Source organism: Gastrolobium bilobum, unplaced genomic scaffold (genome assembly GCF_033153095.1).
Source record: "Gastrolobium bilobum isolate Gb01-03AN ecotype WA unplaced genomic scaffold, APGP_CSIRO_Gbil_v1 utg50313, whole genome shotgun sequence".
Taxonomy (NCBI): domain Eukaryota; kingdom Viridiplantae; phylum Streptophyta; class Magnoliopsida; order Fabales; family Fabaceae; genus Gastrolobium; species Gastrolobium bilobum.
Genome location: NW_026900117.1, coordinates 106,897 through 123,685, shown reverse-complemented (window position 1 = coordinate 123,685; position 16,789 = coordinate 106,897). Strand labels below are relative to the sequence as shown.

The 16,789-nt window shown below is 36.3% G+C and overlaps 1 protein-coding gene across 1 annotated transcript; it reads left to right on the top strand.

Annotated features, from left to right (window-relative positions):
* Positions 1–1,591: 1,591 nt before the first annotated feature.
* Positions 1,592–2,856, top strand: LOC133295380 (uncharacterized). Its single transcript, XM_061494207.1, has 2 exons — positions 1,592–2,146; positions 2,263–2,856. Exons 1-2 carry the CDS (start codon positions 1,592–1,594, stop codon positions 2,854–2,856), a joined length of 1,149 nt encoding a protein of 382 aa, XP_061350191.1.
* Positions 2,857–16,789: the final 13,933 nt, after the last annotated feature.

Genomic DNA, 16,789 nt, shown 5'->3' with positions numbered 1-16,789 from the left:
TAATCCTTTGTCCAATCATGGATATCATGGAATCCTAGTTCTTGGGTTGATTTCTTTTAATTGATAATTTCAGTTTTTAAATCCTTGTTTTTACTTTCTATTTGTAATCAAACAGATCCCCCTTTTTACTTCTTATTTTTAATTGATCGATTAAGATCCTTACAAATTCCTTGAGAGACGATTCAGGTTGCCCACTTTATTACAAATCTTTATTTTTATAAACCTGATTAATTTAAGTGAGTTCGACAACTAACGTCAAATTTGGCGCCGTTGTCGGGGAATTTTCATCGTTCTTTAATATTTCTTCTTCTTTCTTGAATCTTTCTTCTTCTTTTTTTAATCTTTCTTGATTCTTTCTTTAATTTGTCTTTATCTTTCTTTAATCTTTCTCTATTGTTCTATTTGTCTTGTGCTTTTCGTTTTTGTTTTGTTTTTCTACGTTCTTGTTTCTTTCTTGCTTTCTTTTTCTTTTTCTTTCATTCTTGCTCTGTTTTCTTTTTTAATCTTTCTTATTCATTCTTTTATGTTATACTTCTTTGTTTCTTTACAATTTTGGGTGTTTTTGTGATTGGGAAAACGAATGTCTTACCCAATTCGATCTTGGGAATTCGATTCTCAAAGGAATTTGACCTTCTAAGCAAAAGTCACTCCCTAACAGGGAGTGAAGGCGCCCTTAATTTTGCAAAATTCTGTCGAGTATTTCTGCAGTTGTTCGACTTGCTTTGATTGCTCTGAAAATTGGTGAGCTGAAGGAGACGATCATTCCTGTCAAAAGTCGTGAGGCATAGGTTATGCCTCACGAGTCAGGCTCTGGTTTAGCCAAATTCCTTCGTTTACTATTTTATTTTATTTTTGTAAAAATTTATTTTATTTTTGAGTTCGTAGATAGGATTAGAATTTTTGTGTGGTGGTCCCATAATTTTTAAAAATCGTTTGATATTTTTTTTGTATTTTTTGAGTCAATTTTCAGTGTTTGTCATGATCTTCGTATGATTCGCATGCTTATGGCGATTTTACCTGCTGTAGTACCTTATGATGCATGACTAGGAGTAGTGGTAGTCCTCTGTTAGAACTTTACCTGAGATAGAGAGACAATTGCATGCTGCTAGGAGAGCTCGTAGGTTAAGTTATAGTAGCGCTATTGAGCTTTATTCCGTTTCTGAGCATTTTGAACATACTGAAAATTCTGATTTTATTTCTTCTTCTTATTTTCTTAGTTCTTCTAGTATAGTAGATTTTAATTTATCTAATAGTAGTATCATTAATTCAAAAAAAAATGGACAATAGAAGTTTAAAGCAGTTAGTTGCACCTGAGCTTGACTACCAACCTTTATGCATTCGTTATCCTGAAATTAATACTGCTTTTGAACTTACGTCTGGTCTAATACATTTGCTACCCAAGTTTCATGGCCTTCCTGGTGAGGACCCTTATAAGCACTTAAAGGAGTTTCATGTGGTCTGCAGCACCATAAAGCCGCAAGGAGTTGATGAGTAGCAGGTCAAACTGAGAGCCTTTCCTTTTACCCTCGACGGAGGAGCTAAGGATTGGTTGTACTACCTTCAACCTTCAACTATTGAAACTTGGAATGACATGGCCAGATTGTTTTTGGAGAAGTTTTTCCCTTCCTCACGAGCCACTTCAATCAGAAAGGAGGTAAGTGGCATAAGACAAGCAAATGGGGAGAACATACATGAGTACTGGGAGCGATTTAAAAGACTTTGTGCAAGTTGTCCACATCACCAGATTCCAGAGCAATTGCTGATTGTCTACTTCTACAAATGCTTGCTGCCTATGGACATAAACCTTTTGGATGCAGCCAGTGGTGGAGTCCTAGTCAATAAAACACCTGTTGCGGCAAAAGAGTTGATTGCACAGATGACAGCCAATGCTCAGCAATTTGGCGCTAGAGCGAACAACAGTGCAGTGTTCCAAGTACAAGCATCTCTTGTCCAGAATTCAGTAGTAGTAGTAGCAGCAATGACGTTGAGCACAGATAATCAAAGGAAAGAGAATAAGCTTGACGAGCTGACTTCACTGGTGATACAGTTGGCAGTAACAATAATAGTTCAACCTCCCGCTCCACAAGCAAGCAACCCATGCGGTATTTGTTGCACCCCACTGATGCCTGCCCCAGTCTACAAGAAGGTACCCCTCCAGTAGACAAGACAGTTGCTGTAGCAGTAGGAGTCTTTCCTGGTAAACCACAATACCAACAGCAACAATAATACAACCCATTCTCTAACACCTATAACCCTGGCTAGAAGGATCATCCCAACTTGAAGTGGAACCAAAATCAAAATCAAAACCAGTACCAACAGAGACAACATTTTGTACCTCAGCAACAGAGGCACAATTTCCAACCTACTGCACCTCCACAGCAGCCACCAGCGCCGCAACAGCCCAGTAGTGGTCTTTCTCTGGAAGATTTACTTAAACAGCTTGCCACTAGTAATATGCAATTGCAGCAGCGGATTGAGTCATCAATTCAGAACTTACAGACTCAAATCAGGCAATTAGCTACTTCTGTGAGTCAGACCCAACCTCAAGGGCCTAGTTCTCTTCCTTCCCAGACAGTCCCAAATTCGAAAGGGAATGTCAGTGCTATAACCCTAAGGTCTGGCAAGCAACTGGAAGATCCCAAGCTAGCTACAGGTAAGGCTGAATCATCATCAGATCAATCTAAGAATAAGGAGGCCTCGAAACAAGGTGAAGATGAGTCTGAACCCGCCATTCCTCTACCTTTCCCTCAGAGAGTCGTTCTGTCCAAAAAGTTGGCAGAAAAAGCACAAGAGAAGGAGATTCTCGATACATTCAGAAAAGTTGAATTGAACATTCCACTCTTGGATGCAATCTAGCAAATACCTAAGTATGCCAAGTTTCTGAAGGAGCTATGCACCAACAAGAGGCGGCTAAAGGGAGATGAATGAGTGAGCGTGAGCCACAATGTCTCAGCCCTCATCCAACCCATGCCTAAGAAGTGCCAAGATCCAGGGACATTTACTATTCCTTGCATTATTGGAAATTGTAAATTTGATGATTGTATGTTAGATTTAGGTACTGCTATTAATGTCATGCTTGAGTCTGTTTATAAATCTCTTGGTCTTGGTCCCTTGCGTGCTACGGGTATTGTTGTCCAGTTAGCCAATAGAAGTAGTGTTCACCCTTCTGGGGTGATTGAAGATGTGTTAGTTAAGGTGAATAATCTGATTTTCCCTGCTGATTTCTATATTTTAGGATGGAGGGTGAGACTCTTAGTGGTACAATCATACTTGGTCGACCTTTCATGAAAACTGCTAGGACCAAAATAGATGTGCATTCTGGCACTCTTTCCATGGAGTTTGGTGATAGTATTGTCAATTTTAATATTTTTGATGCTATGAAATATCCTAGGGAAGAGCATTCTATTTTCTGCATTGATGTTATTGATGAGGTTGTTGATGATGTTTCTGCTAGATTAATTGCTGATTATACAGATTTTTCATCTTACCATGACATTGTTGTTTATGGCTGTGCTGATAGTGAATGGTGCACTGTTTGCACCAATTTTTCAAGTTTTTCCAGTTTCAGTGATGCATTGATTCAAGATTCTGATATTAATTTTGTTGATGCTTCCAATTTGATTGGGGATCCCGCTTTGCCTGTTGATATTTGTTCTGTTAATAATTCTATTGTTGAGAATTTCGTTTCAGGCATGGCTGATGTGCATACTACTGAACTGGTACAACCCACCAGACTTTTCCCATCCACCGAGCAACCCCCTAAGCTAGAACTGAAGGTTCTACCAGATCACTTGAAGTATGCCTACCTAGAGGAGAATGAGTAGTTGCCAGTCATTATTGTAAGGGTAAAGTGTGTGTCATTTTAAAGGATGTAAAGTTGTGTCATTTTAAGAGAGAGAAAGAGATAGATAAAGGAGGAGAGAGAATTGACAAAAAAAATAAAGGTGTGGGTCCCACTTCTTTGTGAGAGTGAAAGGATATAAGTTGTGTCATTTAAAAGGATAAATACTTTTTCCTTATTGTAAACACCCAATTTTATTCCAAATATTAAAATACAAATAAAAATAATAAATTGTGAACTCTTAATTTTATCTTTTGTATAAAGAAAAAGAGAAAGGAAAAAATACAAATAAAAATGATAAATGGTGAACTCCTTATTTTTAAACATATTATTATTATAAAGTGAGTAAAAAAGAGATATTAAAAAAGAAAAAAGAGAAGTAGTTCAGATTTTATCATAATAATAAGATACCTTTCATAATGGAAAGGAAACGTTGTTGGGCTGTTCTCAAACCCTATACACCCATCACCATTCATGATAACAATTTATCCCACTTGCCAAGCTGCATTACCTGGGGGAAAACAAAGCAGAAGGCGCTACAGAGCAGAGATAAGGCCATGTAAGACTGACCGCAAAAGGGTTGAAATTAAAACAAAAATAATATTATTCTGTTGAAGTGCCACCGCCTTTGTCAATCAATTGGATTGTCTGCAGATGATCCCACGTGAGTAGCGTTGAGGAAACAAGGTTTAGGATAAGAAAAACTAGGGAGCCGTGTTCAGGAAGAAAGGAAAAAATCAGAAGAAAAACAGGAGAGGTTTATTGTATAAATAGGAGAGAGACTTCGATTGGTAAGGGACCTTTTTTTTTGGGCTGGCAGTTTTCGCAAGAGAGGAGATGAAAATGAAGTTTTAAGGAGAGCGACTTTGACTTTGGGGAGAAGAACAAAAATTGGGAGCTTGAGAATTTCTTTCTTTTCTAAAAAAAAAGAGAGAAAGCTTGTATCAGTTAGATTCTTTTGTGTGGAAGATACTCTAATAAAGGCAAAAAGAAGAAAAAGGAAGGGGGCAGAAGCTGTTTTGGAGAAAATCTTATTCTGGTAATTTCGGTTTGTTTTTAAATTTATTTCTCACTGTTGTTTAGCAATTGATAACTCATATTCGGATAGTATGATGGTTGATTTATAAATTTCACATATCCAAATACCTTATGCTTGCTTCAAGGATTTTATCCATTTGTTTATGTGTTGCTGATGCTGCTGAGAATGTTTCTTCTGATAGAGTTTGGTTTGCGTACTAAATGGAAGATGCATACTGCAAAGTTTGTTATTTTGTTTTAATGTTACGTAATGTTTGACATAGTTTCTGACCCGAAGATGAATCCTTGTGAATCGATTTCTTTTTGTTGTGCGGGAACCTCAAGTAAGAATGCTTGTGTTATTTTTTTATATTATAGCTAATGGTTTTTATCAAATGGAAAGCTGTCATGGATTCAAAGTTAATGTACATAATCAGATTTCAATTTTCAATGCATAAGTGCTATTAGACCATTGCATGCAGGCCCACATCGTTTTGATCCTAAAGTCTAAATATTCTTAGATAATCCTTGCTATAATACATTTATATGATAGATGTGGGCTGTATGTTTTTTCTCCTTTCGCCTGAACGTATCATGGTACCAAGTGTTTATTATTTTTATATTATCTATATGATTACGGTTCCCTATGTATTTGATACATAACTATAAAATAGTTGTTCTTTAGTTATTTGTTTCATCCCATCGTTTCCCTATGTATTACCTTTTCTTTTTTTCTTTTTTCTTGTTTTTTATATAATATTATTTCATTCACTATATGTTAGCTACTAGCTAACGGGAGTTCACTCTTTTTCAATTACATCATTATTATTATTATTATCAACTATGTAGTTGATTATGAAAACGAATCACAAATTATATTTATAGTAAAAACGAGATTAGCTGAGCTGTGACAACTTGTTAATCCCATTATTTTTTTTAAATCATTTCGATTGTGACTATCTGATGATTTTAAACCAATAACCTTTTTTTGCCATCAATTAAAATAGAAGTCAGCTGAACTGTGACAACTCGTTAACTCTATTTTTTATTTTGATTCATTTTAGCCGTGACGGCTTGGTGATTCAAAATTTATTTAAATTTATCGTAAAATTTATAATAATGAAAGAATAACATGAACTCTATTTTAAAAGGATTAGCTGAGTTGAGACAGCTTGTTAATCCTACAATTATCATTTCGGATTATATTAGCTGTGACAGCTTGATAGTCCGAAACTATCAAACTCAAAAGGTTTCAAATGATTTTCTTTAAAATTACTCAATACACAAACATTTCTAAAGAACGATGTGGCTTTGAATTCCTCACTGCACCGTAGGGTACGTCGGAGCGGAACTCTTTCCGTCAAGCTAAAATAAAATTTTAATATTTCAGTCTTCATCCTTCTTAAATAATCATATTTATTTTAAGGGATAAAACAAATATTTTTAAAAATTATTAATAATTCGCATAATTGATTTAAGGTTACCGTTTTTAAACGGATGTGTCAGGGGTGCAGTGGGATTAAGTTTTCACCCTTCCCTGCGCATAATTAGACTCCCGAACCTTTGATCTAGAATTTTGAGAGACCAGTTCGTGACAAAAGGTTTTCCAATTTTTCCAAAGTAAATAAAATTGGTGGCGACTCCATTGTTATTATTTTTTAATTTCAGGTCGTTACAATTATAGCCAAAACCTTCTTCTTGATTAAGAAGAGAAGTTGCTAAGCTTGTTGAAAGAAAATAAGAAGGCGATTGGTTGGACTTTAGCTAATCTTGTTGGTATTAGCCCTTCTATGTGCATGCGTCGAATATCATTGGAAGAAGGCGTTAAGCCAGTGCGACAACCCCAGAGGCGTTTGAACCCCCTCATTCTAGATGTGGTGAAGAAAAAAGTGACTAAGTTGTTACAAGATGACATTATTTACCCCATTTCTGACAGCCAATGGGTTAGCCCAGTTCAGGTGGTTCCTAAGAAGTCTGGTGTAACTGTTATAGCTAACCAGACAAATGAGTTAATCCCCACAAGAGCTCAGAATAGTTGGAGAGTTTGCATAGACTACTGGAAGCTTAACCAAGCCACCTGCAAACTCTTTACCTTTTATTGATCAGATGCTGGAGCGGTTGGCTAGCAAGTCTCACTACTGCTTCTTGGATGGATGCTCCGGCTAGTTCTAAATCCATATTGCACGTGAAGATCAAGAAAAGACCACCTTCACATGCCCCTTCGGAACATTTGCCTACAGACAGATGTCGTTCGGGCTCTGCAATGCGCCTGGTACTTTTCAGCAGTGTATGGTAAGCATCTTTTCTGAATTTTTAGAGGATTGCATGGAAGTATTTATAGATGATTTTACTGTTTAAGGATCTTCTTTTGATGTATGCTTGTGTAGTTTAGCCAGGATTTTGAGTATATGCATCGAGACTAATCTTGTTTTAAATTTTGAAAAGCGTCATTTTATGGTTGAATCAGGGATAGTTTTGGGACACATAGTGTCTAGAAAGGGTATAGAGGTAGATCCTGCTAAAATAGATGTTATTATTGCTTTACCTTACCCCACATCTGTGCGGGAAGTTCGTTCTTTTCTTGGTCATGCAGGATTCTACCGGCGTTTCATTCAAAGTTTCAGCAAGATTGTCCTGCCCTTGTCTAACCTTCTGCAGAAAGACACAGATTTTGAGTTCGGTGATAAGTGTAAGTCGGCTTTTGATCAGTTGAAGTGATACCTAACCATTACTCCAGTGATCCAACCATCAGATTGGTCTCTTCCATTTGAACTGATGTGTGATGCCTCCAACTTTGCTATTGGTGATGTTCTTACTCAGCGGATTGATAGAGCCCCACATGTTATTGCCTATGCGTCAAAAACCTTGGATTCTGCCCAGTCTAATTACACCACCACTGAAAAAGAACTTATGGCTATCATTTTTGCACTTGATAAGTTTAGATTATATTTGCTTGATACTAAAGTGTCTTTTCTGACCATGCAGCCTTGAAGTTTCTTTTGAAGAAGGCAGATGCTAAGCCTAGGCTTATTTTGTGGATGTTACTGCTCCAAGAATTTGACATTGAGATAAAAGATAGGAGTGGAGCAAAGAACTTGGTAGCTGATCACTTGAGCCGTGTCACTCACGTTCCATCAGACCTTCCCCCCATTCGAGATGACTTTCCTGATGAGCAGCTTCTGCAAGTTACACTTCCCTGGTACGCCGATTTAGTAAATTACTTGGTTGGTAATATTTTTCCTACTGATTCCACTAAGGCTCAGATTCTGAAATTAAAAAATGAGTCTAAACACTATGTATGGGATGATCCTTATTTGTGGAGATTTTGTAGTGATCAAGTAATTAGGAGATGTGTACCTGATATTGAGTTTCAATCTGTTTTTCACTTTTGTCATGCTTCTGCTTGTGATGGTCACTTTGGACCCCAAAGAACTGCTAGCAAAGTGTTAGACTCTGGTTTATTTTGGCCTTCTTTATTCCATGATGCATATTTATTTTGTAAGTCATGTAATAATTGTCAGAGGGCAAGGAGTATTTCCCGTAGGCATGGGATGCCCCAGCAACCTCCATTTCCTGTTTCTTATGGTTTTACTTATATCTTGCTAGCTGTTGATTATGTATCCAAATGGGTTGAGGCGAAAGCTACCAGGACTGATGACTCTGCTGTGGTTGTAGATTTTGTCAAATCTAACATTTTTTGTAGGTTTGGCATCCCTAGAGCTATCATCAGTGACCAGGGCTCTCACTTTTGTAACCGAAGCATGGATGCTTTGCTACGAAAGTACGGAGTGACTCACAAGGTTGCCACTGATTACCACCCACAGACCAAGGGTCAAGCTGAAGTCTCCAATAGAGAGATCAAGCAAATCCTCCAGAAGACTGTTAATTCTAACCGGAAGGATTGGAGCAAGAGATTGGATAACGCTTTATGGGCGTATCGGACTGCTTATAAGACTCCGATCGGGATGTCTCTTTATCGGCTTGTCTTTGGTAAAGCATGTCACCTGCCAGTTGAGTTGGAGCATTAGGCTTATTGGACTATTAAGCAGTGCAACATGGATTTGATTCAGTCAGGGGTAAAGCGAAAACTGCAACTACAAGAGTTAGAGGAGCTTCGACTGGATGCCTATGAGAGTTCGCGCTTATATAAGGAGAAAACAAAGGCATTCCATGATAAGCAAATTCTGCGAAAGGAGTTTGTTGTGGGCCAGAAAGTCCTCCTATTTAATTCCCGTCTAAAATTTATGCCTGGTAAACTTAGATCTTGATGGGATGGCCCTTTTGAGATTACTAATGTTTTTCCTTATAGTGGAGTTGATCTATGTGACAAACAGACTGGGAAGACCTTCACTGTGAATGGACACTGCCTCAAGCTTTTTCATGAGGGACCCCAGCAGCAGCCTTTGGAGGCAGAGCTCAGGCTCACTGATGCCACTTATCCTCCCTAAGGAGGACAGGGAGTCTTTCTTTGCCTTTTTCCTTTTCTTTATTTTAGTTTATTTTGTTTTGTCTTAGTTTTAATTTTAGTTTTAATTTTCAATAAGTAGATTTTCCTTTTCTTCCTTATAATTGTTGAGTTATATATAGTGTAAACTCGGATATGTTGTTCTTGATGGATCATTCTAATTGAGCATAGTTCTTGATTGTTAGAATAGTTGGCTTGGTAGTTGAATTCATGATGTTGATTGCATGGGTTGGTATTAACCTTGTGAAAGATTGAGCCTTTATGAATGGAATTTATCTTTCTACCATTCTTTCTTTCCGATGTATTTTCCCTCATGATTTTTGTTCTCTAGAACTTGCTCCTTTTCTTTTTAAAACTACATTTTTTCACTTGCATGCATAAATATTCTTTCTTTTATTTCCCAACTTTGGCCAGATAGTCACCCATTGCATTATATTCTCTTTGGTTAGCCCCTTTGTGCCTTTTTATCTCATTCTTTTCTTAGCCACATTACAAGTCTAAGTGTAAAGCCATGTAATCTCGCACCTTGAAAATTTATTGAGAATTGGTTTCATCTTAGTTTTGTGTGTAAGTGTGGGGGGAGGTATTTTATGTCATTCATCACTTGGCATTGCATTTGTTGTTCATTGGATTGTGAAAAAGAGAAATAAAAAGAAAAAAAGTGCTTAAAAAAATGATTGAAAAGTAGCACTAACAAAATAGAGAAAAAAAAAGCAATAAAAAAAATAAAAAAGAAAAGAAAAGCAATAAAAAATATAGAAAACAAAAACAAAAACAAAAAGAGAATGTGTAGTTTAGTGACTTTATGTTCTTGGTTTGTCTTTGTCTTATTTTTTTACTTCTTTTAGTTCTTATTTTCTTTAGTTTGGTTCTTAATTAGTGCTCTTTCAAATTTCTTGGGTGCTTAGTGTAACACCTCGTGTATACCCGGTTTGTTAGCATGTCATGGTATTAAGCCACGCTTAATTAAAAATGTGGAATATCTTTTTCTTTTCAATTATGACGTCATTATCATTAGCCAAGTTGATTATTAAAATCCTCTTTCAAAACATTGCCTGTATGTAAATTGCAAAACACACCTAACTGAAATACCTCAATATATAATTAACAGTGAGTATCTAAAATCACAGAACTACAACACGTAGTCCGGACATAATCCTGATAAATTATTACAACTCAAATCTAACTAAGACATAGTCAATCAATGTGGCATGGACAATCCCCATGCTCACCAAATAAGGCAACATAGCCAAACAAGGTCTCAACAACAATAGCAATATAATCATAAAGCTAACAGCAAGTAGCAACAAGCATAATCCGGCAGCCAAGCATAATCATCATATAAACAGCAATATCAGCTAAGCTTCGGCCTCCTGCCGCTAGAGTTCTCAACCCCCGCATTACCTGAACCTGAAATATGTGCCCCAAACGTGGGGTGAGATCTCTAAACAGAAATCTCAGTAAGACAAGGGGTCCTCAAAGATCTTCCACCCCAAGCTCACTTACATGTGCAATATAAGTTCAAAAGCATTTAACAATATAAGTTCCAAAACTATGCAACGCAACAGATATTCATGCCATGTGTGCTTTAACTATTCTACTGGCCAGAGAAATGCAGGAATACGTTTATTACCTACAGTTAGTACACAGAACATCGCTTGCACCTCACCCACAGCCTCACCCTCTTGTATGTACCACATACTCAGGCTTACCGTATAGGTGGAACACCACATGCATATCATAAAGGCACTCGCATATAACAGTTCAACAACATTTCAACAAATCAATATATCATGAAAACAATGTCATGCATATAACCATACCCCCATGGGACATGGTGGAACCAACAATGGCTAAACTGAGGACACGAAAGCTTACCTTGCAAGCTAACAATCCAAGCCAAGACTCCAACCAATCTCAAAGCCCAAACACAGCAGAATCACAATCTGTTTTGGACCAACAATCATATCAAAAATCATACTCAACAAGTATAAGACACAAGGACAACGTCTTTCCTTCACATTTCATGTCTTAAGGCTTCTCACAAAGCCACAAGCCTTTAATCACTTAAATTCTGACTTAACTAATCAATACAGAAGCTCAACTTAACCAGTCTAGGGTCCACGAACCCCAAACATCATTCTGTATGAACAGTGCAGCTACTGTTCTTCGAAAACCCAGAATATCCGAATATTTGTCGGGGGCATATCCGGATATCAATATCTGGATATCTGACTTGCAATATCTGGATATCCATATCCGGATATTCAGAACCCTATATCCGGATATCCATATCTGGATATCAATATCCAGATATTTCTAACCCAATATCCAGATATTTCGCGGCAGAACTCAGAATCTGCTTTTCACGAGATATCAATCCAAAAGTTCAACTTTTACCGATTACAGAAGCTTAAACATGTATTTCTAGGTGTGTTTAACCTTACCCAACCTTAAGTTATGATCTTTAGCTTGTTACATGCATCAAGGTTCCATTTTTAACCAAGAAAACACAAGGTCATGGTTGGTGACACTTACCCAAGACTCAAACAGAGTAGCAAAGGCTCATGGAGCTCACAAGCCAGTCTACAAAATCTGACTTCAAAGGTAAACGAAAATGGTGCTCAAAGGTTGGTTCTTTCACACCAAAGATCCTTCCTTGAAGCTCAAAATACCAAGAGACATGCTCCCCTACCATTCAACTCAGAGGCACCACCTCCAACCTCCACAAACAGCCCCCACAACTCAGCAAGGCTGACCTTCACCCTCACAAATCACTCTACTAAGTGTTTACAAAGATTGAGAGGGAAGAATCAAGAGAAAGATGACAACTTGGTGATTTTTCAAAGAGAGAAATGCATGAACATGGAGGAGGCTGGTCAGCAGCTCCAAGGACTCACATAGGATTGCACAAATGACCTAGGATCATGTGCCACTTCGCTATTTATAGACAGATTACACTTAATCACACTGTATTAGAATTAATAGCTACGCTTAGCATTTTAATCCCAAACTTAGGATTCTGAACCTACTCATTTTCTAAGATTTATTATATTTTTATTATATTTTTCGCAGCACCTTTTCGGTATGCGCTTTTCCATAGCCAGTATCAGTTCTGGCACCACTTCTCGTTATTTTAACTTGAAACTTGATTTACAGGTCCTATATATTATTGTAGGAATATTCATGCACTTATTATAATTTTTCGAGATACTTCATCGGTACGCATTTATACCGAGTAGCATAACCGGTATCTGCATTTTTCATCAGAAAAATGACTTTTAGCATTATTACTCACTTACTATAATTATTAAAGCCTCATAATAATTATTAGGGTCAATTATGGAATTATTTTCTAATTTCTCTTAATTAATTAATTAACTTCCTTAATTAACAGTGTGGGTTCTTACATAGCCTCTTATTTTCATATTTTTCCATACCTTCACCCTAGCCCCAATATAACCTTGTAAAAAGTTCTCTTGATTTTTGCATGCATGTGTTTCGAGTAGTGGAGAAGTAGAAATTGAGCAAGCCTATGGTAGGGCAATTTTCTTGAGTGGAACTTGAGTGATACACTGATTTACCCTACACACTTGAGAGATTGATTGAGAGCATCCCATGAGAGACCATCTTGTGTGATTAGCATTATTGAATGAGATTACCATGTTTTGTAATTTAAGATGAAAGAATGTCTATCTTAATTGGTTGATCTTTTGAAGCTTTATTATCCTTGTTCAGATTATTGTATTCTTAGCAATTGTTAGAAAGCATTGGTTATCTTTTAGTTTTTTGCTTTGTTTTGTCATTCCTTTAATTAGTTTTTGTTTCAAGTTTTAATTTTGCTCAGGAGTGCAAAAGGATAAGTGTAGAGGAATTTGATAATTAATATTTATTACACTTATTTGTTACTCTTGATTAGTGATTTTTGGATTGTTTAGTGTGTAAATAATGATCTTTGGGTTAAATTAGATGTTGGATTTTTAATTGGGTTTATTTTGAAATTCGTAATAAAAATCCTGATTTACGTTACTACAGTATTTTGACCATACCTCATTGCACAGGTATCCGATTGACCCCATTCTTGTTGTGTTTTGTAGCTAACTCAGAGGGATACAAATGTTATGAAGACATGAAATCCCAGTTCGGACAATAAGATGGTCGAAAATCAAACCCAAGTTCATCATGAGTTTCTACCGTTTTAATTAGTTAATTGGATTTAAGTTTGTAATTGGGAACCCAATCTTTATGAGGCCCAAATCTATTATTTATCTTTTATTTCCTTTTATACTATGTCAGACTTGTAGAGCCTATAAAAAGGTATGTTTAAGAGACCTTGTCATTCAGTTTTAGTTATAGTTTTCGTTTTGAAAGTTTATGTTTTTACAGTTTCAAGATTCAATTGCAATTGACGTTTTCTCTCTACTACTCTTTTGTTCTTCTTTATTTTCTTAAATTCAATTATGGTTTTCTACTTAGCCATGCTAGGCTAAGAGTTCTTTAATCAATCCAAGAATTAAGGATTCCACGGTTGAATCCGGAGGGCCTGCGCTTCATCTTGATCCTAATCATTTATCTTCCTTCAACTCGGATTCGAGTTCTACGATTGCAGCTAAGGTAAGTGATTGAATGTTAGATTTAATGTTTAGGTTGATTAACCCAATGATCTTAAGTCAAACGGGCTGATACTTCGCGATTGCGTGAGTAGATTCGTCATATTGATCAAACGCTAGGCGATCGTCTAGAGAGGGGTTCCTAAACAATTGCAGGGATTCCGAATTGCTTAGGGTCAACCACGATTTGGTAATCCTTTGTCCAATGATGGATATCTTAGAATCCTAATTCTTGGATTGATTGCTTTTAATTGATAATTTCAGTTTTTAAATCCTTGTTTTTACTTTCTATTTTTAATCAAACAAACCCCCCTTTTTACTTCTTGTTTTTAATTGTTCGATTAAGATCCTTGCAAATTCCTTGAGAGACGATTCAGGTTGCCCACTTTATTACAAATCTTTATTTTTACAAACTTGATTAATTTGAGTAAATTCGACAACTCACGTCAGTGAGCAACTTCATTGATCTCCTAGTATTATTATTATTATTACTATTAAAATTAAATGTAATCTCAGGTATAGATCAATACCCATCGTTACCTACTAAAGTTTTGGACCTGTGTACGTTGAGCATATTTTCTTCCATTATAAGGTATGACACCATGACATGTACTCCACTGCCACCACTACTATATTTCGATCACTACTCCTTCAAATGTCATTGAACCAAGGTCATAAAATCCATGAAAATTTATAATAAAAAAACCGAAATTGAACCAAATCTCATAATAACAATATTCCATTCAGCCTCCATTTAGGGTCCTTTAAAATCTGAATGAGCTTTGAGTATCTTTAAAAAAGTTGTAAATCTTTTTGAAACAATAAAGAATGTAAAATTTCATAATTTGTAGCTCACAATATAAGCAAAAGACTAAAACCTGTATAGATCTTATGTCAACACCATTGTACTTATAACTGCATGTACAATTTAATTTAGCTAATCTAATATCATAATTTTATTTTTACTTCTTCACAAAAGTTTTATGCCTGAGCTATAGCTTTCCAAAAGACCAGAGAATAGCAAAATCTGATGTTTATAGCTTCTGATTTAACTGAAACTCCAAAACTGTGTCAAATTCTGTGACAGTACCACTGTTGTACTTTCATGCTCTATTTAAACTCCAAATCATGTCTTGAAATCCACATGAAAGTTGTAGATACTCTTCTCAACTTTTCATAGCACTACTAGAAAAAACTTGTATAGTGACGAAATTGTTATGAAAATTCTGTCGCTAATTTCATCCTCGCTATTACTTTTTGTCACAAATTCCCTCGCAAAATAATTTGCGAGGAAATTTGTGACGGAAAGTAATAGTGACGATGAAATTAGTGACGGAATTTTCATAATAATTTCGTCAGTATACAAGCTTTTTCTAGTAGTGTAGAACCAAAGAACATCAATATCCATGGTGGAAAGTTTAAGTTATAGCCAAAATACCAAGACTGAATCCATTTCCGAGACATCACCATTGCAGTAACTTTAAAGTTAGCTAAAGATCTTTTAACTAGTCTTTTAAAATTTTATATTTTATCGATAATAGGGTGAGGGTAGTAATAGCTTTATGTATGCGTGGTACAAAACTGTAGTGGTTGAGATTTTTTTTTCTTTTACAGTTTAATTTTTTAATATGTGTAAGGTCCTAGAAGATCGTATGGTATGCGCTCAGAGATACCCTAGAGATAGATATCTAGATTGGCTTATAGCCTGTTGGGTATGGCTCATACTTCGCATGCTGATGAGGGCCCTAATTGTCGAGGTCAGCAAAAAGGCAACTGGGGCCCTAGTTGGCAGCGCCCCCAGGCCAGTAGAGGCTAGGTACTGTTGTGGGCCTCTGTTTTATTGTAATTTTCTTAGCAGTTTGGGCTTGGGCCCATGAATAACTGCTATTAGGATTTAGTAATCCTATTTATATTTGCCTTGTAAACCGAGAGACTTGTAACGAGTGGCGGTGAGGAGAATATAGTACAGACAAGCTGGACGTAGCCTTAATTGGGTGAACCAGGGTAAATCATCGTGTCAATCTCTGTACTCTTATCTCTTTTTCTGTTTTCTCGATTTTGTGTGATTGTCGATTTTCAACATAGCCAACACTCCAATCATTGCGCACAAGCAATAGGCTTATAGCCAAGACGTGGGTGTGTGCACAGTGTTGGCAGCAATAGTAAAGTAGGTCAAAAAGTCTGTACATGGGGTCTTTAACCTCTTATTTATAAAGTTACCTCTTGGGCTTGTGTAGATCTTCCAGTTGTAGTGAGATTCAACTTCCTTTCTGTTGGGATAAGGGTTCTATCCTGAGCAGCCCTACTATTTTATTATTAGGATAATTGGATGAGTATCCTTTAATGGATTCTTAGATAAGTAGTTAAGATATGGTATATATCCATAACAATATGATATGTTACTCCCCTCTTGAACCACGAGGAGGAGATGTTACAAGTGATCGCCTCCCCCTTTTAAATTTATATAAATCTTTAGTTGTGAGGATTATTTCTATTGTTTTAATTACATAAATAGGTGTAACTTTAAAGAAATATATATGTCCTTATAAAATTTTATGGCTTTGTCATCCCCCGAATTGAAGTCATCCATATAATTTAGTTGCCCCTCTTAGTATCATTCCCAATGATCTACTCGATGAAAATATTATAAAGAAGGTAGAATTCATTTTTTTGTTATACAATGACGACACTAAGATTTGAATTTATAACCTATCCAAGTTATTCATCACTAATCCACTCCTAGAAAGTAAAATACATTAATACCACACAATTAAGATACTTGACTCACATAGATTAGTTTACTACATAGAGATGAATTTAGTAAAGTATGTGAAAATGAGAGAGAAAGGGTAAAGC

Bases quoted from the DNA above. Each gene is read 5' to 3' on its own strand.
- LOC133295380 (XM_061494207.1), top strand. From the start codon at position 1,592: ATGGCCAGATTGTTTTTGGAGAAGTTTTTCCCTTCCTCACGAGCCACT. The intron at 2,147-2,262 runs GTACCCCTCCAG...AACCCTGGCTAG, and splicing joins CTGCCCCAGTCTACAAGAAG to AAGGATCATCCCAACTTGAA.